Source organism: Bos indicus x Bos taurus, chromosome 23, assembly GCF_003369695.1.
Source record: "Bos indicus x Bos taurus breed Angus x Brahman F1 hybrid chromosome 23, Bos_hybrid_MaternalHap_v2.0, whole genome shotgun sequence".
In the NCBI taxonomy this organism is placed as follows: domain Eukaryota; kingdom Metazoa; phylum Chordata; class Mammalia; order Artiodactyla; family Bovidae; genus Bos; species Bos indicus x Bos taurus.
In genome coordinates, this window is record NC_040098.1 from 7,620,915 (window position 1) to 7,647,769 (window position 26,855).

At 46.7% G+C, this 26,855-nt stretch overlaps 1 protein-coding gene and 1 long non-coding RNA gene across 2 annotated transcripts in view; both read right to left on the reverse strand.

Annotated features, from left to right (window-relative positions):
• Positions 1–11,970: 11,970 nt before the first annotated feature.
• LOC113881936 lies at positions 11,971–17,217 on the reverse strand. Its single transcript, XR_003508219.1, has 3 exons — positions 16,352–17,217; positions 15,283–15,373; positions 11,971–12,110 (listed from the first exon to the last, which is right to left on the reverse strand). It is a non-coding gene; the product is annotated as an uncharacterized LOC113881936 (long non-coding RNA).
• A 6,763-nt stretch (positions 17,218–23,980) lies between these two features.
• The window catches only part of LRRC1 (leucine rich repeat containing 1), a 135,167-nt gene continuing 132,292 nt past the window's right edge, over positions 23,981–26,855 (reverse strand). The window contains exon 14 of the mRNA XM_027524203.1: positions 23,981–25,439. Within this exon, the coding sequence (XP_027380004.1) occupies positions 25,281–25,439 (159 nt within the window). The 3' untranslated portion in view covers positions 23,981–25,280. The remainder of the gene's footprint in view (positions 25,440–26,855) is intronic.

Here is a 26,855-nt window from a genome sequence, read left to right on the forward strand (position 1 = left end):
ACACTGGAGATCTTGGGAACGCCCAAACTCCAGTCCGGGGGGTCCCAGGAGGTCATCACGCCTTGACCTGCCTAGGCATCGGTCTTCGAGAGGTTGTCACGCCTCAACCTACTCGGGGATCCTCTAGTCCCAGGGGTCCCAGGAGGTCGTCACGCCTTGACCTGCCCAGGGACCCAATTCTCGGGAGGTCATCATGCCTCGACCTGCCCGGGGATTCAATCTCTAGGAGGCTGTCACGCCTCAGTCTGCCTGGGGATCTGCACCCTGACCCGGGGACGCCTGGCTCTCAGGTTGCAACAGTTCTGGGTAGGACAAGCTTAAATCGAAAGAGGTCTTTTTCTTTTCTCCCTGTCATGACTGTCTTTCAGATGGGAAATAACAAATCCACTTTCCGGCAGACGCCCTTGAAATGTATCCTTGATAACTGGAAGCTGTTCGACCCTCTAGCTCTAAGGAGAAGTCGTTTGAAATTCTTTTGTGCTATTGCGTGGCCCCAGTATCCACTGGGGGACGAGGAACACTGGCCTGAGGATGGAACTTTAAATTACAATACCATCCTGCAATTAGAATTATTTTGCAAAAGACAAGGGAAATGGACAGAGATCCCCTATGTCCAAATTTTCTTCTGACTAAGAGATATGAAAGAACTCTGTCTTAAGTATGGGATTGTAGTACGCCCTAAAAGTGAGCCCACTGGGCAAATGGTGTTAGGCACAGGCAACCATGAAAAGGAACCCCCTCGTGAAGGCTCACCTCCCACAGCTCCCGAGTTGCCTGGTGCTCCTTCCTCGTACCCAAATGTGCCCCCATACCCGGGAGCACCTCCTCCACAAAAGCCAGCTCGAGTATGTCCCTTAGTTGAAACTGGAGGAGAATTCGGACCAACCCGGGTCCATAAGCCCTTCTCCCTCTTAGAACTAAGGCAGATCAAACAAGACCTGGGAAGTTATACAGATGACCCAGGCAAATATATAGATACATTCCAACATATTACCTTGGCCTTTGACTTGACGTGGAAAGACATCATGGTCATATTTAGTCAAACTTTATCTGATCCTGAACATACCAGGGTCTTAAAGGAAGCCCGGAGGTATGCAACAGGGCTCCACATGTCCAGTGATAGATACCCAGTAGGGCAAACTGCAGTCCCCTCCTCTGATCCTAATTGGAATTATAATGACCCTGAGCACATCTGGGAAAGAGATCATTTTCTAATCTGTGTGAAGGCAGGACTGAGAGCAGCCCAACAAAAAGCTATGCCCAGGTCTCAGCAATAACTCAGAAGCCCAGTGAGAACCCCATTGCCTTTCTGGAAAGGCTAAAAGAGGCCCTCCAAAAGTTTACCAACCTGGACTTAGACTCTTACGAGGGACGGGTGATTTTAAAGGACAAATTCCTGTCCCAGTGTGCATCAGATATCAGAATTAAGTTACAGCAGCTATAACAGCAGGACCCTGCTGCCTCTTTAGATGAGATGGTCCAGACAGCCACCAATACCTTTTATAACAGAGAACAGGAGAAGGAGGCCAAGGCCCAGGAGAAGGAGAGAAAGAAAGAGACAAGGCATGCCCAGATGCTGGCCGCCCTCCAGAGAAGCCCTATGGCAAACCCCGAGTCCTTGAGGGACAAGGCACGAGACAGATGCCTGATCTGTAGACAGGCAGGGCATTGGGCCAAAGAGTGTCCAAACCGTGACAAGTCTCCTAGAACGGCTTGCCACAAATGCCATCAACTGGAACATTGGGCGGCACTCTGCCCTTGGGACCCAAGAGTCTCAAGGTCAAGCGCCAAGCCTACCCTCACGATGGTTCAAGAGGACTAAAACGGCCCGCTCCAGCCAGCCCGCCTGTCACAGATAACCATCATGGGGCTGGAGCCGAGGGTGCAACTGGATGTGGCAGGTAGGTCCGAGAATTTCTTGGTTGACACAGGGGCTACCTACTCTGTCTTGATCTCCTACTCCGGAGCCTTCTCCTCCCAAACCTGTACCATTTTGGGTGCTACAGGAAAAGCAGCTACTAAAAGATTCACCCGAGCACTTCTTTGTTGCTGGGATGGACAAATATTTTCCCACCAGTTTCTGGTGGTCCCTGAGTGTCCTACCCCCTTATTGGGAAGAGACATACTCACTGAACTGGGGACCACCCTTGTGATGGGAAGTTTTTCAGCCCCTAGAGCTCTACAGCTCCTGGTTACTACTGAAGAACCCATTACACCTTCAATAGAGAGGGACCAAAAACTATGGGAAGACAAAATTAACCCCCAGGTGTGGGACCAGGGATTCCTGGACAAGCCCACCAAGCTGAACCGGTCATCATTGTCCTCCGAGATCCCACTCTGTTTCCTAACCGGAAACAATATCCTCTCAAAAGAGGGGCTCGGGAGGGACTACAGCCTTTAATAAATAAATTCCTTGCTTGTGGGCTATTGGCCCCCACCTGTTCGCCATGGAACACCCCAATCCTCTCAGTAAAGAAAAAAGACGGAACCTGGCAAATGGTTCAAGATCTCCGGATTATAAATGAAGCTGTAGTCCCCCTCCATCCCACAGTACCCAATCCCTATGTAATCTTGGGAGAAATCCCACCCAGTGCCAAGTGGTTTACAGTCCTGGATCTCAAAGATGCATTTTTTTTTTTTTTTGCATACCACTGGCTAAAGAATCCCAATACCTTTTTGCCTTTGAGTGGGAAGCCTCATGAGAAAAACACCAACAGACGACTTGGACAGTATTACCTCAGGGGTTCAGAGATAGCCCCCACCTGTTTGGACAGGCCCTTGGCTGGGATCTCCTAGATCTGGACCTGGGACCTAATGGGAAAATATTACAATATGTAGATGACCTACTAATCTGCTCTCCAGATGAGAAAAGTGCCCAACAACATGCAATTCAGGTTCTAAACTTCTTGGCACAAATGGGATATAAAGTCTCCTGTGCTAAGGCACAGATGGTCGAGACAAAGGTCACTTACCTGGGAGTTCAGATTACACACGGGTCCAGGAGGCTGTCCTCTGACTGGGTACAAGGAATTCTCCAGTTGCCCTCTCCCATGACTCAAAAACAATTGCGAGCTTTCCTTGGGCTAACTGGTTATTGTAGAATCTGGATACCCAACTATGGTCTAATTGCCCAGCCTTTATATGAAAGCTTAAAGGGACGAGATGATTCAATCCCACTTATGTGGGGAACTCCTCAAAAGGAGGCAGAGGCTACACTAAAACAGGCCTTAACTCAGGCACCTGCCTTGAGGTTGCCAGACCCAGAAAAAGCATTCCAACTTTATGTCCATGAAAGAGAGGGAATAGCCTTGGGATTGTTAACTCAAAGGTAGGGATCTGAGCCCCAGCCTGTAGCTTACTTATCCAAGAGGCTCGATCCAACTACCCGAGGTTGGCCCCCCTGCCTTTGAAATCTTGCAGCTATTGCAATCATGATAGAAGATGCTTTAAAACTCTCCTTTGGGGGCAAACTATTTTTACCAGCCACCAAAAATGGGAGAGGCCACTTATGGATGTCTGATCAAAGAATCCTCAGATATCAAGTAATGCTGATGGAAAATCCAGACCTCACTATATCCCCTTGTGAGGTTCTTAACCCAGCCACCCTCCTACCTACCCCCGAGGGCTCTCTCCCCTTTCTAGAAACCTTGGACCACTGGACAAAACCCCGAGAGGGATTGTCAGAAGATCCTCTGACCAATCCTGAGGAAATCTGGTACACTGATGGAAGCAGCTTTGTCTTGGATGGAAAAAGAAGAGCCGGGTATGCAGTAGTCTCCAATTTTGAGACCATAGAGGCTAAGCCTCTGCCACCAGGTACTTCAGCCCAGTTAGCTGAGCTCATAGCCCTGACTCGAGCTTTAGAGCTGGGAAAAGGATAAATAGCCATTTACACTGACTCCAAGTATGCCTTTCTGGTGCTACATGCACATGCGGCTGTTTGGAAAGAAAGGGGCCACTTGACCACCCGAGGGTCCCCAATCAAATATGGTGATCAGATTCGACTCTTGGAGGCAGTCCATCTGCCACTGAGGTTTCAGTCTCCACTGTAAAGGACACCAAAAAGGGAACACAGAAGTGGCACTAGGGAACCAAGCAGCTGATCAGGCAGCCAGGAGAGCAGCATTACAGAACCATGACCTAATAGGGCTTGCCACCTTAGTTCCACAGACTAATTTGCCAGAAACTCCTTCATATACTGAAGGTGAGACTCTTAAAGCTAAGAGCGAGGGCTTTCAAGAAGATCATATGGGGTAGTTCCAAAAGGAGGGACTCCTTTTTCTGCCTGGAAACCTCCAATGGAAGTTGGTTAACTCCTTACCTGCCACTACTCATTTAGGAGAAAAGGCCCTTCAAAGATTACTAGAAAGGTCCTTCAGAGGAACAGGCCTCCAAACAACTATAAGACAGGTTGTCTCCTCTTGTCCCACTTGCCAATTAAACAACCCCCAAGGAGCTCGAAGACCCCAGCTGGCCCAGCATCTCCAATGACATGGGGCCTAGCCAGGAGAGGACTGGCAGATGGACTTCACCCAGATGCCAGTTTCTCAAGGGTATAAATACCTATTAGTTATGATAGATACATTCACAGGATGGATTGAAGGCTTCCCCACCCGGACTGAGAAGGCTAAGGAGGTGGTAAAAAAACTGCTCCATGAAATCATTCCAAGATTCGGTCTGCCCAGGTCATTACAAAGTGACAATGGGACATCATTTACTTCTAAGGTCACCCAAGGGGTCTCGAAAGCATTGGGCATTACTTATTACCTCCATTGTGCCTGGAGGCCTCAATCTTCAGGAAAAGTAGAAAGAGCCAATCAATTCTTAAAATCAGCGATAAAAAAGATAACCCAGGAGGCCTCCCTGGGATGGAAGGAGGCTTTACCAATAGCTCTCCTCCGCACCCGCACTGCCCCTAAGGAACAGGTTGGTCTTAGTCCTTATGAGATGCTATATGGGAGACCTTTTGTTTATGTCAATGACCTCTTCCTAGATCCAGAGGTTCAGACCCTCCAGTCTTGTACCATGGCCATTGGGCAATTCCAACAGGATATACGCTTGTGGGGTATGAACCAGGACCCAAAAGATTCCAAAGAGTCACCTCTATATGCTCCAGGAACACAAGTCCTAATTAAAGTCTGGAAAGATGGGTCCCCAAAGGCTCAACTCCAGCCCACATGGAAGGGCCCCTACCCTGTAATACTTTCTACCCCCACAGCAGTCAAGGTACCAGGACATGACTCCTGGATTCACTACTCACGAGTCAAGCTGTAGAAGAAAACAGAAGAGGACACTCAATACACCTGTGAGCCCCTGGGAGATCTCAGATACCTATTCAGAACTACCAATGAGTGCCATTCTAATGAACACCCCCAAAATCTGGCTTCTGGGGATAAGATTTCTCAGGATAGCTCTAAAGAGCCAACAGAGCTTGACAGAGACTATACTCCAAAACAGACAGGAGATAGATCTTCTGATCCCTGAACAAGGAGGGACTTGAGCTATCCTGGCGATGTGAATTTAAAATTGACCAATGTCCCTACTAGTCCTCGTTATGCTATATTGATGATGCCTATGATTATTCCATGTACTGTCAATTGTCTAACCTGTTTTGTCTCTGCCCAGGTCAACCAGCTACAACATGCGGTGCCAGTTCAACAAAAATATAAAACTACAGCTGACCACAGAAAATATCACACACCCTTGGACACCGCTATAAGGACTCTGAGGATTGAGACTAGCAAGAGGGGGAGGCCCAATACCCCTCACCACCCCAGTTCAGCAGGAAGTAGCCAGAAAGACCTCGACACCCCTATTCCCAAAGAATTGGGCCTCCCTTCTCTTGAGGGGGGAATGTTAGGTAGGTAGAATAGGGAAAAGGAGTCCAAAATGGTGGTGGCTAAAAGACAAGGAAGGTCCGAGGACCAGAGTGAAGACTTCAGGCAGAACAAACAGCACTCCTGGCTAAGCCCAATTTGCATAGGGCAGGCTCAGGTGCAGGAAAAAGCATATAAAAGGAGGAGCCAAAGCACTTTCTCTCGGACTCTCTCTCCCGCGTGCATGCGTGCACGCTCTCTCTCTCTCTCTTTCTCCCTCCCCACGCATTCTTCCACTCTCTTCTCTTCGAGTCTTGGATTCTCCTGCTATCTTATAAATAAAAATGGAGCTGTAACACTGATTTGCCTAAGAGCACGGTTTGTCCAAGACCTGAGAGCTGTGACGCGCCGAGGGCTTTAATGTCCATTGCTCCAAATCTTTGTTGTGACGAGACAAAGAACCAAGGAACATACACTCGAGTGACACATAGATTCGAGGGATCAGATCTGATAGACAGAGTGCCTGAAGAACCACGGACGGAGGTTCATAACATTGTACAGGAGGCAGTGATCAAAACCATCCCCAAGAAAAAGAAATGCAAAAAGGCAAAATGGTTATCTGAGGAGGCTTTACAAACAGATGAGAAAAGAAAAGAAGTGAAAGGCAAATGAGAAAAGGAAAGATAAACATATCTGAATGCCTGCGAGCTAGGAGCTAGGCCAGGTTTTGTGACCTCCCAGGGAGAGGATTTCAATCTGGGGTCAAAGACAAGGCTTGATCACTTGAAGCTTTTGTGTAATAATGTTTTATTAGAGAATAAAGGGTAGACGAAGCTTCCGACATAGGCATCAGAAGGGGGCAGAAAGAGTGCCCCCCCTTGCTATTTTTTAGCAAGGAGTTACTTATCTGATACAACCTCAAAACTGGGAGAGTTGCATCAGGCACCTCTCCCACAACATGCATCTTGGGACAGCATTGGCCCAAGGTGAGTCATCCCCAGTCGTAAAACAATTGATACGAATCTTAAAGAAAGGTAGATTCCAAGGCAAATACACAGTTCATTAACATAGCTTAAGAAAAACATTTCCATAAGAAAAGCCCATTGGTTAGCTCAAGGTTTGAGAAAAGTTAAGCTCAGGTGGAACCAGGTCTCATCATGACAACAGAGAATTTAAAAGAAACCTTTAAATTTTGTATAGAGAAGGGGAAAAATGTCTGTCATTTGCAGTTTGTTTCCTCTTGCTGCTTAAGAGAAAAAAAACCTCTGCCACCTGCAGTCTATTTCCTCCACTTGGGGACTCCTAGCCTTCCCACCTGTTACCCACTCAGATCTCTTCAAGAAAATTAGAGATACCAAGGGAACATTAAACGCAAAGATTGGCACAATAAAGGACAGAAATGGTATGGACCTAACAGAAGCAGAAGACATTAAGAAGAGGTAGCAAGAAAACTATACAAAAAAAAAAAAAGATCTTTATGACCTAGATAACCACAATGGTATCATCATTCACCTAGAGCCAGACATCCTGGAGTGCAAAGTCAAGCAGGCCTTAGGAAGCATCACTACGAACAAAGCTGCTGGAGATGATGGAATTCCAGATGATCTATTTCAAATCTCAAAAGATGATGCTGTTAAAGTGCTGCCCTCAATGTGACAGCAAATTTGGAAAATCCAGCCATGGAAAAGGTCAGTTTTCATCCCAATCCCAAGAAAGGCAATGACAAAGAATGTTCAAACTACCACACAGTTGCACTCATCTCACACACTATCAAAGTAATACTAAAAATTCTCCAAGCTAGGCTTCAACAGTACATGAACCAAGAACTTCCAGATGTGCAAGCTGAATTTAGAAAAGGCAGAGGAACAGAGATCAAATTGCCAACATCCACTGGATCACAGAAAAAGCAAGAGAATCCAAGGAAAACATCTACTTCTGCTTTATTAACTACGCTAAAATCTTCGACTATGTGGATCACAACAAACTGTGGAAAGTTTTAAAGAGATGGGAATACCAGATCACCTTACTTGCCTCCTGAGAAACCTGTATGCAGGTCAAGAAGCAACAGCTACAACTGGACATGGAACAATGGACAGGTTCAAAATTGGGAAAGGAATACATCAAGGCTGTATACTCTCACCCTGCTTATTTAACTTATATGCAGATTACATCATGCGAAATGTCGGACTGGATGACACACCAGCTGGAATCAAGATTGCCAGGAGAAATATCAATAACCTCAGATATGCAGATGACACCACCCTTATGGCAGAAAGTGAAGAAGAACTAAAGAACTTCCTGATGAATGTGAAAGAGGAGAGTGGAAAAGCTGGCTTAAAACTCAACATTCAAAAAACCAAAATCATGGAATCCAGTCCCATCACTTCATGGCAAATAGATGGAGAAACAATGGAAACAGTAACAGACTCTATTTTCTTGGGCTCCAAAATCACTGCAGATGGTGACTGCAGCCGTGAATTAAAAGATGCTTGCTCCTTGAAATAAAAGCTACGACAGTGTATTAAACTTAGTGTATTAAAAAGCAGAGACATTACTTTGCCAACAAAGATCCATCTAGTCAAAGCCATGGTTTTTCCAGTAGTCGTGTATGGATGTGAGAGTTGGACTATAAAGAAAGCTGAGTGCCTAAGAATTGATGCTTTTGAACTGTGGTGTTGGAGAGGACTCTTGAGAGTCCCTTGGACTCCAAGGGGATCCAACCAGTCCATCTTAAAGGAAATCAGTGCTGAATATTCATTGGAAGGACTGATGCTGAAGCTGAAACTCCAATACTTTGGCCACCTTATGTGAAGAACTGAGTCATTAGAAAAGACCCTGATGCTGAGAAAGATTGAAGGCAGGAGGAGAAGGGGACGACAGAGGATGAGCTGGTTGGATGGCATCACCAACCTGACTCAACGGACATGAGTTTGAGCAAATTCCAGGCACTGGTGACAAGACAAGGAAGCCTGGAGTGCTGCAGTCCTCGGGTTCACAAAGAGTTGAACATGACTGAGCAACTGAACTGACTGTAAGATTACAAATGTTTTATTTTTGTTTGTTTTTGGTGTATTATTTGTGTGAAAAGTGTTATAAACCTATTACGGTACAGTACGACATAGCCAATTGTGTTAATCGGGTATCACCAGGACTCTTGCCTGGAAAATCCCAGGGACAGGGGAGCCTGGTAGGCTGCAGTCCATGGGGTCGCGAAGAGTTGGCACGACTGAGCGACTTCACTTTCACTTTTCACTTTCATGCATTGGAGAAGGAAATGGCAACCCACTCCGGTGTTCTTGCCTGGAGAATCCCAGGGCCTGGGGAGCCTGGTGGGCTGCCGTCTCTGGGGTCGCACAGAGTCGGACACGACTGAAGTGACTTAGCAGCAGCAGGCTAAGTATGGTGGACTTACAAACAAATCGGACTTAAGAATGCACTCTTGGAACCAGACTCATTCGTACGCAGGGGACTTACCGTGTAAGTCTTCATATGGTCTTCTACAGTTTCCCTATTTGCCATTCGAGGATTGTAAAGAAACTACTTCAGACAGTAGAAGTCAGAGTAGCAGGGAGCCACAGGAATTGAAACGGTGCCTACATGCTGTGCAATTCTCAAAAGATGGGCCGTGTTTAGAAAGCGAACAGCGAAGTTTATCTCAGCCATAGTTGTAGAAAACCGTCAATTTCTTAGGCTAAAATGCTATCAGAGAGGCAGGCAGAGGCTGATTTGATACAATGCTTGAACATAAAGCCTAGTGCAACAGAGAGGCCAGTGGTGGGAAACGGGGCCGCCACTGCAAGTGCCCAGCGCAGGGAGACTTGTCTCTGGCACCTTTCATAGGGGGAGAAAGCCTGCCTGTGATTCTTATTCTATGAGAACATCGTACCTTTCCAAAAGTGCGCTAGATACCATGAAACTACATTTCCATTTTAAGTTTTCCCAACAGGCCTGTCAAGCAGGCAAAAGCCTTTTCTCTTCTGGAATCACCTTCTTTACCTCCTGACAAGTCCTGTTTCCAAGCCCAGTCTCCTCTCCTGCCCCTTACACACCCCACCCACGTCACAAACACCCACTACACCTCCCTTTCCCCTTCTTTCTTCTCCCCTCCTCCGCTCCTTCCCCCAACAACACACAATTTCCTACCAGTTCAACTATGGATGCCAGTCAAGTGTAAGAAGCTTCCTGGGGCGTCATTACCCTCTGCCGTTTTAATTCAATTGGACTTCCCCACCACCACCCACCCACCCACCAAAGGTCATCACTGCAGTTGATCAGCTGAAAACTTGGCTAGAGGGGGCCAATCCAGAGGCTGGGCTGGAATAACTTCTGTGCCTCTCTGTTATTTTCTGTCATCACCACCCCCGAACTGCCTTTTGATTGGAAGAGTTTTGCAAACCCCGGGGCTGGGCCTGCCCTGAGAAGTGACCATTGGAGGAGTTGAACAGGCCTGGTTCAAGCCTGTTCAAGAGCTGCCACTGTGAGCAAATCATTAATCCGATTTGCGCCTCAGTGTCCTAGTCTTTTAGATGTGGCTACGACCACCAAGCTCAGAGTGTCGTGGGATTTAAAACCTAACTGAACTAGTGTGTATTCTGCAGTCTGGATGGTGCCTGACGTAACAGCGGTCACTTGGAAAAGGAGAGCTATTATCTCTTCTTCTTCTACTGATGATAAAGCCAAAGGCGTCCCCTTGAGTACAGGCTGGGCCCAGCGACTCACTTCTAACAAAGAGCAGGAAATGACAAATATTGGAAAGAAACACATGTGAACTTTAGAATGGAAAACACTGGTCCCGTCTTTCTGTCTTAGATTCAAGTAGAAAAACGCTGTTGGCTTTTATTTTGGTTTTGCTTGCAGCCGTGTCCCAGATCAGCCTCAAGTCCGTGAGTTTCAACCGGGTAACCAGTCCCCTCTGACTTTGACCCGGGACAGGGCTCTGGGAACAGAACCTGGGGTCAATATCATTTTCTGCAGAAGCACAGTGCAGGACTCTGGAGTGAAGATGGATTTTGGTGTCTGCAGCATAAAGAGAAAAAACAGGACCACCCAAGAAAGATAAATATGCAAGGAACAGAAAGCTGAAGGTAAGACAGCGGGGATATCAGGAAGTGCAAGGGCCAAAGAGGATGGTGAGAGAGATGTGAGGAGAAGCAGAGAAAAAGAATGTCAGGGGAGGCGAAGGTGTGGGCTTCAAGCTATGGAATCAGGTCCATCACCGGGTAATAAAATCAATTACTCGACTGTGAAGTAATTCACACTGACGAAGAACGAAACTCGACTAGGGTTCTCGTATACAGTTAAGGATACATTGGGAAACATTAGTTTCTGCTGAGTAGATATACCTGTTTACTGGGTTACCATGTAGAAGATTCCTTCTTAAATTGAGTCGCAGTTTTTAAAAGTTGGAAAAACACTGAAGTTTCAAGGAGAGGGTTCTCCACAGAGCCAAATCCAACAGATGGGTCTAGGAAAGCAAGAGCTGAGTCAAAATGTGCACACTGGGTATGGTCATTATTTTGCAAATGTAAATGTATCACACCAACTCTTGCTACACCTTAAATAATACATCAGTTATATTTCAATAAAGCTGGGGGAAATGTTTGTCAAATATGGCAACAGAGGCCCAGTGGCTGGGTCAGAATAGTTTCCACGGTGTGCTGGAGGAATGCCCACAGAACTGGGTGGAGGGGGTTGGGGTGGGAGGTTTATAAGGGGAGAGAGCAAGACCAGACCTCTTTCTCAAGAAGCTTGGCAGAGAACAGGGGAACAGGTAGTTACGGGGGGAGGACTTAAGATCAAGGTTATCGCTAACTTAGGCTATTATAGTTTATAAGAAGCAGTTGAAGTTAAAGGGTAAAGTGAGTCATTGATGCAGCAAAGTCAGGAGAGAGGCCAGGAGAGCAGGTTGTGGCCAGGGACGGGGGTTTGGAGAAAGGCCAGTTCAGCACAGATGCCCAGGGGACATCCCTAGAGGAAGACGGACATATAGGAAAGCCTGCCTTTCCTCCATAAAATAAAGCGGGCATTCAGGCATCCTCACGTGCCACCTGCACAGCCTTTAAAACACTGCCTCTTCTCCACAGCATGCTGCGTGTGTGTGCGTGTGTGCTCAGCAGTGTCTGACTCTCTGCAACCCCACAGACTGCAGCCCACCAGGTTCCTCTGTCCGTGGAATCTTCCAGGTGAGAAACTGGAGTGGGTTGCCACTTCCTTCTCCAGGGGATCTTCGAGACTCAAGGATCGCATCTCTTTGTCTCCCGCATGGGCAGGTAGAGTCTTTACCAGTTGTACCACCTGGGAAGAGATGAGATATTATTTCAGTTATGGAGATGACAGGTCACATTGCTTAGCCAGGCCTAAGATGGTCCTGGGGCCCAGAAAGGGCACCAAGGGTTCACCCCAGACCTCTCAGCATCCTGAGAGGAGGTGGTCCCAGAGCACCCCATGTTGACAGAGCAAGCAGCCAGGAGGCTGTACTGTCGGTGGTGGAGCTGCAGGGCCCAGGGTGTATTCAGTTCTCTGAAGTCAGCCTCTGCAGGAAGCCAGGGTTTCCACACAGGATCTGGCTGTGTAAGCAGACAGGACACAGCGCCCTCTGGTGGCAAGAGAGCCACATCGGCCCGATAGAAGCAGAAACCCCTTGTAAACTTTTATCTGTAAGGGGCCGGAGAGTATTTTAGGTTTTGAGGGCCAGTTTCTGTACATAAGCAAATAAGCACAGACATGCGCCAACAAAATTTTATTTACAAAATCTTTCAGTGAGCCACAGTTTAAGGACTCCTGCACTTAAATATTTTAATAGAAATATTGTCCAAAAAACTTTGCCATTGTTCTCAGAGGAAATCTTGGCTCAGAGAAACTCCATCATTTAGATAGTGATGTTGTAAACATTACACAAGGCTTAAAAATGCACAACTTATTGGAAATTCTATGATAAATGATTAGTACCACTAGTCAGATGTCTATGAAACCGTTGTAATTAAAATTATATATAATTTTGCTTTAGATAATAACAAAGGATGATACCACTTAATATTTATGAAGATATATTTTTTCCATACTAGTTAACCTGTTTTAAGGATCGTCTTTGCATGGAATAATGGATTTATGGAGAAAAATGAAAACTTGGGCCCAGTTGACTAAATCAACTTGACTTTAGCTTCTTGAGACACTAAAGTGAGTGCTGGCTCATGTGAAGGTTTAGAATCACAAGTGAGGTTTAGCATCCTGAAATGTTTTGAGATAGCACGGTTGGGAGATTTCCTCCAACAGCCGAGGTGTAACAGCAGATCGTAGGTTTGGAATTTTGGGGGTGGAATGTCAGGCACAGACACACAAATGAGTATAATGCCGTCTCTGCCATCGGGCAAGTCAGGAAGTGTTGATCTGCTGTAACCCCGCTGGCCACGAGCACTTCCGGGCTTCCCCTGGGGCACTCCCGATCAGAGTTTCTGATCCTGGTGGCACCGTTTCAACTCGCATTAGCTTAGATGTGTTAACAGAAGCCTCCAACCCAGCACTCAGCTACAGAGACCAGGTGCCCCATGCCACTGTGTGCACACTTCAGGACAGCAGAGGAGCGGGTGATTCCTGAACGCCTGCTCTGTGTCACCTCTGTCCCCTAATCCTCTAGAAAAAGAGATGGTATTCCCATTTAAAAATGAGTCCACTGAGACTTGGAGAAATTAAGAAAAACCTCTCAAGGTCTCAAAATTAAGTAAATGCTGTGTTACTTGCTCAGTCATGTCTGACTCTTTGCAAACCCATGGAGCTTGCCAGGCTCCCCTATCCATGGGATTCTCCAGGCAAGAATACTGGGGTGGGTAGCCATTCCCTTCTCCAGGGGATCTTCCTGACCCAGGGATAGAACTCAGGTCTTCTGCCTTGGCAGGCGGATTCTTTACCATCTGAACCACCACGGAAGCCCACCCAAGTGCTGTAGCTGGATTTTAAACCCAGCTTTGCTTAACTCTAAGGCTTCTGCTCCTTCCAATGCCGGGGGCAGTGGTTCTCTACGTGTGGACGCTGAGCCAGCAACAGCTGCACCTGGCAATGTTAGAAATGCAGATTTTGGGGCCCCAATCCAGCCCTCCTGAGTCAGACTCTGGGGGTGGGAGCCAGCAATCTGCTTTAACATGGCCACCAAGGGACTCTGGAGCTTGTCTCCACCAAGAAAGAGGATCCTGTAGTGGTCCTGGACCACAGGACGGTGAGCAGAAACGGGCTTGGCGGCCTCCTCCAGGCAGGAGGCAGGGCAGCTGTGCACTGATTTTTCTGGCCACCCCGTGCCAGTTCCTTGAAGAGCAATGTGATCCTATCCCCAGTAGCTATGACTAGGGGGAAAGAACCAGTCCAGAGCGTCCGTACTCTGTTGATGTTTTTCTTCTAACAACCTGTGTGCTACCTGGAACTGTACACAGAGATGGGAAAGAGGAGGTTGGGTCGCTGGCTTAGGCCAGTCCTCACAGACGCCCAGCCCTGGGTATCCAAAGGTCTGCTTCTGTTCAGGCCCGAGCACACTGCCTTCACCTTCATCTGCTGGTGACACCAACCCAGTGCGGGGGCTAGGGAGGGATGGGGCATGAAGCTGGCAGCCAGCAGTGGGAGGGGGTAACGTCCTGCAGGGACCCCATCCAACCAGCGGTTTTTCAAGAGTCCTGATGAGAACACAAGCCAGACGAGGGTTCCCTCCCACCTGTCAGGGTTAAGGCACGTGTTAGGACCAGGGTTAGGTTTAGGGTAAATGCCTCCCCGGGTACATCTGCCCTCAGGCTGAGAAGCGTGAAGCCAGAACCTAAGAACCTACATCTACAGCGATGCCCTCTGACCCCCAGCTGTTCCAGAATGATGAAAACCAAGAACAACCCCCACCCGACAGACCCAGCCCAGAGCCCGTTGCCGAAACTCCCCAAACCATCCCCGAAACTCACCCCACCCAGGATGCCTCTGGGCCAATGGGCAGGACGACAGTCAGGAAGAACATGCAATGCCCAGACAAGTGAGCATGTTGTTTTGTTTTTCCAAGAACTGTTGCTCGAGGTTTAAACAAACAAGCCCTCACACCTACAACTGGGAAGGGCGAGAAGCAGCTGCCAGGTGCGTGAACACGGGATGCTGGGGTTCAGACAGGAGCAAGCCTGGTGCAAAGAGCGAGCCTGCGCTTGAGAAAGCCCCTCTGAAAAGCCTCTGCACACTCATCAGATATAGGTGTCACCCCACCCAACCCCAAAGGGCCCGGGTTTCCTGCCACACGAAGACTGACCGCACAAAGCCATCTCTTCGTACAACCAGGGATGTTGAGCCAGTTTCCAACAAAATTAAATCCTGCTAAATCAAATGAGCTTTTTTCCCCCCTACTTTTCTGCTTCTATGGTTAAACAATAGTTCCTAAAGGGGAGTGATCGTTATTTGTCAAATCTTTCACACCACTTTTTACAGGGAGGATCTGAAATAAACCACGACTCACCTTTCTTACCTCCCCCAAGACTGCGCCAAGGTCAGGTTTCAGCACTCTTGATCTCCAAGCCTTCTTGAGCTGTCTTTTCTCCCACAGGAGGCTGTGAAAGGCAGCGAGGTTGAGGATCGTTCCTAATTAATTAATTCACTCACTCTAGGGCTAACTGCCAATTTTTGCAACATGTTGGCGCTCTCTCAAGAGTCGGTTCCCCAACTGTCACTTCAGTCAATGTTAAAAAACATACTGATTTCTTTTCTGGTCACCCACCAAGCCCTTCTTCTCCCAAGTTTCTTGAGTATTGCAGGCATTCTGAGATGGTAGAACAGAGAGCCCATGAAAATGTTTGCACCTCTTGCCATAGGACACCAGGTAGAGTAGGGAGGGGAGGGGATGAAAGGCATAACATTTGCCACCCTAATTGGGCACAGAGGAAGATCCAAGTTTGCATAGATGTTGCTCAATGTCACAGAGTTCTACACCAATCTTTGTTTATGCATATGTGCGTGCTAAGTCTCTTTAGTCATATCTCTTTGTGACCCTATTGACTGCAGCCCACCAGGCTTCTCTGTCCACGGAGTTTTCTAGGCAAGAATACTGGAGTGGGTTGCCATGCCCTCTTCCGAGGAATTGTCCCTTCCCAGAGGCCAAACTCATGTCTCTTGCATCTCCTGCTTTGGAAGGCAGGGTCTTTACTACTAGCACCACCTAGGAAGCCCAGGCTTTGTCTACAACCTAGATCTAAAGGATCTTGATAAATTAAGACAGAACCATCATCTCTACAATAAATACAGCTCTAAATATAACTGCAGCTTCACAGTGTTTTGTCTGGGGGGCTAAGGAAAACAAATGAGTTATGGAGATCAGATCCTAGTCAATGGAGATATGAATTGAATTTCAACTTTGTCATTTACTTTTGATGTTGTGAAAGTCATGAAAATTATCTGAACCTTGGTGGGGAGAGCTCAAGATGGTGAAACAGGATGTGGAGCTTGCCTCTTCCCTCAAACACATCAAAACTAGCTGAACCCTAATTGTGTCTTTTGCAAAATGCATGCTTGCAAAATGGAAACAACCTTACCTCAGAGGTTGTTCTGGAAAACTGGAACTGTGCTTAGTCCGCCCGGGATGTGGCGTGTGCCAAGTGCTTAGTAAACAGCAGCCTTTGGAACCACTGTTTCGCTGCACCGGGGTAGCCTTAGAAATTAAATGCTGGTGCCTCTCAAGTCCTTGGAGGATCAACCCAATCAGATTCTCTCAAGGGCCTGGGCCCGTTGAAGAGAGGGACTGTCCACCACCACAGTTTACACTGTCCGTCTGCCAACTGTGAGACACAAAAGCTCACCTTGAATCTTCCCCACAGCCTGCTGAACGAAGGCAACCAGATCAAGTTCTTCCGGTCAGTCTCCCCATCCATCCTACCAGCTGTCAGCTTTTCAAAAAGCAAACACTCCAGGAAGATGGGAGTGGACTGCATGCTTGCCAACGCAGGCTGCGTTGATTTCTTTTATCCAGTAGGTTTCTTCCCAAAAATGTTCCACATGTTCAATCTACTTGCCCCTCCTGGGACAGAGAAGCCTCAGAGATCTCCCTCGGAGAGAGAAGGGACAGAACCCAGCAAGAGAGGGAAAGGAGGGATTCACAAAAGTCAAGGGTGAACCAAAGGGAAATAAGACAGTAAATGGGCACGAGACCACAGCTCAGGGCGCCGAGGACTTGGCAGGGGTGGGGGGGTGGGTGGTGGCGCGGTGTGGAAACCCAGAGACCTTTTCTCAATCAGGCATTTAACGGTTTCTCAGTAGGAACGAGCTTTCCCTTGAGAACACCTAGCTGGTAACTCGAGTTACAATGAGCAGTTACCAGGTCAAAGTGTTAGTCACTCAGTCGTGTATGACTCTTTGCAACCCCAGGGACTGTAGCCCACCAGCCTCCTCTATCCATGGGATTCTCTAGGCAGGAATACTGGAGTGGGTAGCCATTCTCTTCTCCAGGGGATTGTCCTGATCCAGGGATCAAACCCAGGTCTCCTGCACTGCAGGCAGGAGATTCTTTACAGTCTGAGCCATCAGTTACCAGTTACAAGGCGATGGTTGCTAACCTAACCATTAAGCGAACTGCAAATTCCCTGGTCCATTACATAACCCATGGGTCTCTAGAGAACATCACAGGAGAGTTTTCAGATGAAGTTTTCTCCAACAGAGAATAAGCGTGTGTCCTCATTTCCGGTGAATATGACCCCGGTGAGCACACATTGCTGAGCCCGTGGGAGGAAGTGCAGAGCTGCTAATAACACCATTAGAATAACAACAGCAGCAAGACCTGTAATAATCACAGACGCAGGCTTCCTGAGAGCGTGTGTCCTACGCACCCTATTTCATCCTCAGGCTGAGCCTGTAAGAGGCTTCACTGCCCCATTTTAGAAGTGAAGAATGGGTGAGGTTAAGTCGCGTCTCCGAAGCCACATTGCAGCTCTGGGATTCAAACCCAAGCACATGATTCCAGTGGCTGTGCTGTGCTGATTCAAAATTTTAGACTCCAAATGCTGCTGCAAAGGGTACACTTGCACTCTGCTTCTCCTGGGGTTTTTAAATTATTTCATTGTACAGTCTTTTCCTCATGGATGTCTTTTAGAACATAATTTGAGGTCTCCCCTGGTGGGCCACAGCTTCCCAGGTGGTAAGAGTGGTACAGAACCCACATGCTAATGCAGGAGACACAGGCTCAACCCGTGGGTTGGGAAGATCCCCTAGAGGAGGGCATTGCAACCCACTCCAGTACTCTTGCCTGGAGAATCCAATGGACAGACGAGCCTGGCGTGCTGCAGTCCACAGGGTCACAAAGAGTCAGAAAGGACTGAAGCGACTTAGCATGCACGCTGGTTGCTGTTGTTCTGTCGCTCAGTCATGTCTGACTCTTTGCAACCCCATGGACCGCAGCACGCCAGGCTTCCTGTCCTTCACTAACCCCCAGAGCTTGCTCAAACTCATGTCCATGGAGTCAGTGATACCATCCAACCATCTCATCCTCTGTCATCCCCTTCTCCTCCTGCCTTCCTTCCTTCCCAGCATCAGGGTCTTTTCCAATGAATCAGCTCTTCGCATCAGGTGGCCAAAGTATTGGAGCTTCAGCTCCAGCATCAGTCCTTCCAGTGAGTATTCAGGACTGATCTCCTTTAAGATGGACAGGCTGGATCTCCTTGCAGTCCAAGGGACTCTCAAGAGTCCTCTCCAACACCACAGTTCAAAAGCATCAATTCTTCACTGCTCAGCCTTCTTTATGGTCCAACTCTCATATCCATACATGACTACGGTTAAAACCATAGCTTTGACTAAACAGACCTTTGTCAGCAAAGTAACGTCTCTGCTTTTTAGTATCAGTCTAGGTTTGTCAAGCTTTTCTTCCAAGGAGTGTCTTTTAATTCACGGCTGCACTCACCATCTGCAGTGATTCTGGAGCCCAAGAAAATAAAATGTGTCACTGTCTCCATTGTTTCCCCATCTATTTGCCATGAAGTGAGGGGACTGGATTCCATGATCTTAGTTTTTTTAATGTTCAGTTTTAAGCCAGCTTTTTCACTCTCTTTTTTCACTTTCATCAAGAGGCTCTTTAGATCCCCTTCACCCTGCCATAAGGGTGGTGTCATCTGCATATCTGAGATTGTTGATATTTCTTCTGGCAATCTTGATTCCAGCTTGTCATCAGTTTGCATGATGTACTCTGCATACGTTAAACAAGCAGGATGACAACATACAGCCTTGATGTACTCCTTTCCCAATTTTGAACCAGTCCATTCTTTCATGTCCGGTTCTAACTGTTGCTTCTTGACGTGCATACAGATTTCTCAGGAGGCAGGTAAGATGGTCTCGTATTACCCTCTCTTTAAGAATTTTCCAGTTTGTTGTGATCCACACAGGCTTTAGTGTAGTCAACGAAGCAGATGTTTTTCTGGAATTCTCTTGCTTTTTCTATGATCCAACAAATGTTGGCAATTTGATCTCTGGTTCCTCTGCCTTTTCTAAATCCAACTTGTACATCTGGAAGTTCTCAGTTCACATACTGTTGAAGCCTAGCTTGAAGGATTTTTAGTGTTATTTTCCTAGAGTGTGAGATGAGTGCAATTGTTTGGTAGTTTGAGCATTCCTCGGCATTGCCTTTCTTTGGGATTGGAATGAAAACTGATCTTTTCCAGTCCTGTGGTACTGCCGAGTTTTCCAAATTTGCCGGCATACTGAATGCAGCATTGTCACAGCATCGTCTTTTAGGATTTGAAATGGCTCAGCTGGAATTCCATCACCTCCACTAGCTTTGTTTGTAGTGATGCTTCCTAAGGCCCACTTGACTTCACACTCCAGGACGGCTGGCTTAGGTGAGTGACCACACCATCGTGGTTATCTGGGTCATTTGGCTCTTCTTGTACAGTTCTTCTGTGTATCCTTGCCACCTCTTCTCACTATCTTCTGCTTCTGTCAGGTCCACACCATTCCTGTCCTTTGTTGTGCCCATCTATGAAGTGTTCCCTTGGTATCTCTAATTTTCTTGAAGGGATCTCTAGTCTTTCCCATTCTATTGTTTTCCTCTATTTCTTTGCACTGATCACTGAGGAAGGCTTTCCTACCTCTCCTTGCTGTTCTTTGGAACTGTGTATTCAGATGGGTATATCTTCTCTTTTCTCCTCTGCCTTTCACTTCTCTTCTTTGCTCAGCTATTTGTAAGGCCTCCTCGGACAATCATTTTGCCTTTTTGCATTTCTTTTTCTTAGGGATGGTTTTGATCACTGCCTCCTGTACAATGTCACAAACTTCTGCCCATAGTTCTTCACGCACTCTGTCTATCAGATTTAATCTGGTGGAACTATTTGTCACTTCCACTCTGTAATTGTAAGGGAGTTGATTTAGGTCATACCTGAATGGTCTAGTGGTTTTCCCTGCTTATTCTTCAATTTAAGTCTGAATTTTGTAATAAGGAGGGCTTCCCTAGTAGCTCAGTTGGTAGAGAATCAGCCTGCAATGCAGGAGACCCTGGTTTGATTCCTGGGTTCAATTCCTAGGTCGGAAAGATCCGCTGGAGAAGGGACAGGCTACCCACTCCAGTATTCCTGGGCTTCCCTGGTGGCTCAGCTTGTAAAGAATCCACCTGCAGTGTGGGAGATTTGGGTTTGATCCCTGGGTTGGGGAGATCCCCTGGAGAAGGGAAAGGCTACCCACTCTAGTATTCTGGCCTGGAGAATTCCAAGGACTGTATAGTTCATGGGGTCATAAAGAGTTGGACACAACTGAATGACTTTCACTTTTCACTTTTTTGTAATAAGCTCATGATTCGAGTCACAGTCAGCTCCTGGTCTTTTTTTTTTTTTTTTTTGGACTATATACAGCTTCTCCGTCTTTGGCTGCAAACAATATAATCAATCTGATTTCGGTGTTAACCATCTGGTGATGTCCATGTGTAGAGTCTTCTCTTGTGTTGTTGGAAGAGGGTGTTTGCTATGACCAGTGTGTTCTCTTCGCAGAACTCTGTTAGCCTTTGCCCTGCTTCATTTTGTACTCCAAGGCCAAACTCGCCTATTACTCCAGGTACCTCTTGACTTCCTACTTTTGTATTCCAGTCCGCTATGATGAAAAGGACACCTTTTTTGGTGTTAGTTCTAGAAGGTCTGGCACGCTGGTTGTCCAGTGGTTAAAACTTTGTCTTCCAAAGCAGGGGGTGTGTTTTGATCCCTGGTCGGGGTGGCCAAAAAACAGAAGCAATATTGTAACAAATTCAATAAAGACGGTAGAAAGGGTCCACATCTGAAAAAAAAAAAAAAAAAAACTTTCAAAATAAAACATCATTTGGTTTCTACACAACGGCCTACCATTTGCAGCAACATGGATGGATCTTGCGATTATCATACTAAGTGATGTCAGAAAGGCAAATACCATATGACATCACTTATATGTGGGATCTAAACAAAAATGATAGAAATGAACGTATTTACAATACAGAAACAGACTCACAGACATAGAAAACAAACTTACAGTTACCAAGGGGAAAGGCAGGGAAGGGATAAATTAGGAGTTTGGGATTAAAAGATACACTACATATAAAACAGATGATCAACAAGGACCTACCGTGTAGCACAGGGAACCCTACTCACTATCTTGTCAAATGGCTCAGCACTGTTCTCATACTGGGAATTGTTGACTCCGGGAGGTAAGTATATGAGGGTCCACAGACTCTGATGCTGGGAGGGACTGGGGGCAAGAGAAGAAGGGGACGACAGAGGAAGAGATGGCTGGATGGCATCACTGACTCGATGGACGTGAGTGTGAGTGAACTCCGGGAGTTTGTGATGGACAGGGAGGCCTAGCGTGCTACGATTCATGGGGTTGCAGAGTTGGATACGACTGAGCGACTGAACTGAACTGAACTGAACTGATACCTCTACTTTTGATTTTGATTTTGAAGTTCTTTTAATTAGTTCTTTGGAAACTTGAGTAAAGTCAACTCTGAAGGCTACTGTGAGATTTCAGCTCTCACTGGGCTCCCGTTAACAAGCAGCTCCAGGGCCGCCCCGATTAGACCGTGTTTGTGCAGCCCTGCCACCTGCCAGCCAGCGTGCCCAGAGCAGGGGCGTCGGCCACCTTACAAGATTAGAACGGGCTGCTCAGAGTAACTTTCCAACAGACAAGGAATTGGGCCTGACTCACCTGGGTTTCCTTACCCTGCGAAACCTCACTGGGAAGCTTCTAGGTAGAAAGATTGGGTTGGTCAGGCCCATTCCTCCAAACTTTCCAGAAAAAAGAAGACACAGGCAACCTACTCTAGATTTCTTAAATGCCCCTCTTCATCATCCTGGAGAAGAGAAGGTCTACCCACTCCAGTATCCTTGCCTGGAGAACTCCACAGACAGGGGCTACAGTCCATGGGGTTGCAAAGAGTCGGACATGACTGAGCAACTAACCCTTTTCCTTTTTCCCTCCTCATCATCAGTGATTTCATGATTTCATGCCCTCTCCATTTTGAGAATTTTACGCACTTAGGCACAATTTCCTTGCTAAAGAAGAGGAACTGGGGGCTACAAACAAGTGGACGAACAGGTCATACAAGTCTTTCCTGCTTTTACCTGCCACTCCCCCAAGACAAACAGTCAGGCCAGACAGGGTACTCCTCCCTTTCCTAGAGGAAAAGACAGACAGGGGCAGGGCTGACAGGGCTGGGGAGCAGGACTCCTCAGAGAGAGGTCAGGAACTTCTGCCTCTGGCCTCACAAGGCCTCCTTTCACATGGTCAAGTTTCCCTTAAAATGGTAAGATTGAACCCGAGTCTCCTGCACTGCAGGCAGAGTCTTTACCACTGAGCCCCCAGGGAGTCATAAGGATAAGAAAGCTTGCTTCATTTCCCATTTTAAGATTCTGGCATTCTCGGTTTTGTTTTTATAAAGATGATACTTAGACCCATGGGCTGAATGAGAAGCAGACCGACTTTATCTAAGGTGAAATCTTGACCCTGAAGAACAGAGAGAACGTCCACGGTGGATTTTGTTTTCATATAAAGCTCATCCTTCACTGTTCAGTTCACCACAGCTTTGGGGGAAAGAGGTGGACAGAGCACTGTGCACATTTAAATTCCTCTAGGAGATTCTACATACCTAATTATTTCTTTTCCTTGGAAGAGGCTGCATGTTCTTGGGTTGGGTCTGACTGGTTGGTGCCATTTCCGCTGTGAAAGCTACCTCTGTCCCAGCATCTGGAGGATAAGAGCAGCATCGTGTCACCCAGAATAAATGACCAAGGTGAACAGTGAGTTTTCCTTATGAAAACAAAAAACATTATCAAACAAACCAGGGAAAAAAAAAAAAAGCCCAGGAGTATGTGAAGTAGAGGAGACAGACCAAAGGAAACAATTAGGTATGCAGAATTTTCTAGAAAAATTCAAACACACATACTCTTCCTGTCCGTCTCTATTCCACCCAAGCCATGGTGAGCTGAGTCTGGGCTTCATATGGAGATAAACCAACAGAATACCAGGAAGTCTGTTCTGCTCTTCAGGGTCAAGGTCAGATCAGATCAGTCGCTCAGTCGTGTCCGACTCTTTGCGACCCCATGAATCGTAGCACGCCAGGCCTCCCTGTCCATCACCAACTCCCGGAGTTCACTCAGACTCACGTCCATCAAGTCAGTGATGCCATCAGGGTCAAGGTAACTCTCCTTAAATAAAGTCAGTCTGCGGCTCTGTCAGCCCGAGACTCTGTGGCATCATCTTTACAAAACAGAGTATGCCAGAATCTTAAAATGGCAAGAAGGAGAAGGGTGCCCACTGATGCGGGAATGAGACAGAGACTGACCAGGTTAAAACCACTGCGTGCCACGCGCTCTCAACTCAGCAGCCTTACGACTCGATACACACGTACACACCACCATAAAGGCAGAACGAACTCAGTAAGTAAATGCCCGGTAGTAAAAGAAGGCATCGTATCTGGCTGGTTGAAAGCAGGTTTCTAAGGAGTTCGACTGGCCAGTCGGCCCCAATCCAAGGTGGGGAGGCAGACTGAGAAGGGTGCTGGGTTCCGCTCCCCCTGGTGGGGGAGATGCGGAGTTCGGTCCCACAGGAGGCTCACACAAAGCTGAGCAACGCTTCAGGCTTCAGGAATCCGAGAGGGCGCTCGTTCTTAAAGAACTTGGCTGCCTGTTATCATCTGAACATACGAGGACATAATCAACTTTAAAAAGCTGTATCGCTAATGTCCAGGCTGACTTTATTTCATGGAAAGAATAAAAAGGCAACACCAACAGCATGATTTTCCTAAACACCAGACAGGGACAGGCGTTTTTCATTCCTCTTTTATCACATCATACAAAATAAAATTAAAAAAAAATCAACAGAAACACACCAAAACATACCCTGCACCTCTTAAATTAGCAGACTTAAAATTAAAACTTGAAGCAATATTTTGTTACACTTTGATCCAAACTCTATTTACAAATTAAATTGCACTTATAAAGATAGCAACATTTCTAACAGGGTCGTAGGTTATTCTGCTTTATTGTGGTTTTTATATCTCAGTATAAAACTTTTAAAGCTTTCTTTAATAAAAAAAATCATACTTTCTCTTTGCAGTACATAATTTATTTCCCCACTGAATTTCTGAACTGGTTTGCTCTTTTTGTGCTCTGTTTTATTTTACAAATGGCATGTACCTTCTGAGTAGGTACAATCAGACAGGACACTCATCCTAAGAGACCCATTCATGAAAATGTCAAAGTGGAAAAGATATGAAATATTAGCAGTCTAATCCTTTGGTTCATCTTAAAAAAATAATCAATTGATAAAATTTGCAAATTGGTGGTAATTCTTCTTTTTGCTTAAAAATAAATCCTGATTACTGATTAAAATCCAACACTGCTTTCAAAGTATCACCTTTCCAGCCTCATCTCTGCTCAAAGATGTCACTGTGACAACTGGTTTGACAGGACTCAGGCGACAATAAGGCACAAGTGGATAGTACAGATAAAAACAAATACTTTAGGACTGTATTTTTTTTCCTGCACAAATACTAAAATGTGTACCGTTTCCAAGATAAAATAACAAAAGGAAATACATATTTTTTGTTACGAAATACCTATACAAAATGTTTAAATGTACACCATCTGAGCTGCCAAAAAGGGTTTAAAAAATTACCAATTGTTTTTTTCCACACATAAAACTGTCTCATCAGTAGGTCCAAGAGAAGGCGAGTTCGCAATGTCCCAGCACTTGATGGGAGGGAGGGGGGCCAGCATTCCCCTTCCTGCTCTCCCTGACCCCAACACAAGACAAAAACAAAGGTCAGGTGTTGTCAGTAGTGTATTCTACTTATTACAAATGACTGAAATTTAGGAGGAAAAAACAATCAAGCTGGAGACCGGGAGGGTGCAGTGACTGGCTGTCGGGTGAGAGTAAGGCACTTCCCGGGCGCAGCATCCCCGTGGGGGGCTCCAGGGGGCAGGCCGGCTCCGCAGCAGGACGACTCGGGAGGTAAGACGGACGCGCCACCTACACCGACGTGGTCACACGGTCGACGGCATGGTTGACCTCATTTTTGTTGGAATCCAGTCCTTTAGCAGCATTCCTGTCATTCCGTAAATTCTCCACTGTCTTCTTCATGCTCTTGAGCTCCCCTGGGTGGGGCGTGGCTCGTCTCAGGAGTGTTCTCTGAGAAGCAAGCATCGGGGTGAGTGTTTGGGCTTCACTCCATCACTCCCGCAAAAGCTGTCCCACCCAGGTCCCCCTGCCCAGAGGTCACAGGCAGAGCGGGTGGAAAGCTTGCCTTGGAGCTACAAGCATTTATCAACTGCTCCCAAGTGGAAGGAAGGACAAACATGCTGTCTACAACTTATCTCGTCAAGATGGAAGAGTTCCTTTCAGGATAAAAGAATACTTAGGAAAATACGAGATGTGTTAAGATAAAAACAAGGTTCCACGAACAGTAAGAAAAATAATAAAAGACTTACAAGATATAATGAGGGGGGTGGAGGAAGGCAAAAGAAAGAGGAGTCAAAAATTTTAAAATTGGAACCACTAGAATGTTCTACTATTATCTGAAGGTCTTCTTCAACCCATGAGGCACAGGAGGTGAAGGAAAAGGGAGGTGAGAAAGGACTTCTTTTCTAATTCGTCTGTTTTATTAATATTTATATGACCTACTGAAGAAAATTCACATTCTTTTCCTAAAAGACCACAGGGCTGGAAGTGAAGTAACGGGGTATGGACAATGTTTTAAAAATTATATTATTAAAGATGCTATGTGCTCTTCTGCTCCTAAACAGCACCTACCTCTCGTCAGTGAGTCTGAGGAAGGGCATCGTAGGCTAACAAAGGCAGGGCAGAACTCAGACAGCGAGCAGCTGGTGAAACAGTCCTGCTCTAAGCAGCTATGAGATAAAATTAAAGAGCCCTTTTGGCTGGAGTCATTCTGTCATGCTTAACTCCTACTCTGCCCTCATAGAATAAGTAAAAAGTCCCCCTGCAGACAGCTGGAATAACAGACTGCTGCCTGGCAGTAATTTTAAAACCTCCCTTTGTCTTGGGGGCAGCAAGTATTCCCTGTGAGCTCTGCTTATGAAAATCTCAATTAGTGTCAGAAAGTTCAGAGGCCAAAGTCAACTTGCAGCAAGGCTCACAAGTTGTCCTTGACTCAGCCGAATGGCAGAGACACGTGTCGAGGATGGAGGCAAGTTGGGCTGAGTGGTCCTTTCAAACCTATGCCTGATTCTCAATGATAGCATGTAAGGGAATCCTACGGAGGTCACACGCTGTCTTCAAGAAGGTGAAGGCTCCTGGGTCACATGAAGGGGAGCACCAAGTCCAAGAGGACAGCAGGCAAGCTAAGCCACTCGGTGAAACGTGGATGAGTCCACACGGCAGAGCTGTGCATGGCGGCGGAGGGAGGGGAGCGACCTAGTTCACTGAGAACAGCGGAAAAGAAACACTTCCCAGCTGACTTTAAGAAATCAGTGGGGGCCTGAGGGGAAACCATCACAAAGAAAGAAAAAGAAGCACCCACACCCTGTTCAAACAAACAAATCTGTAAGTCCCACTTGCTTTACACACATTTGGTGAACCAGGGCT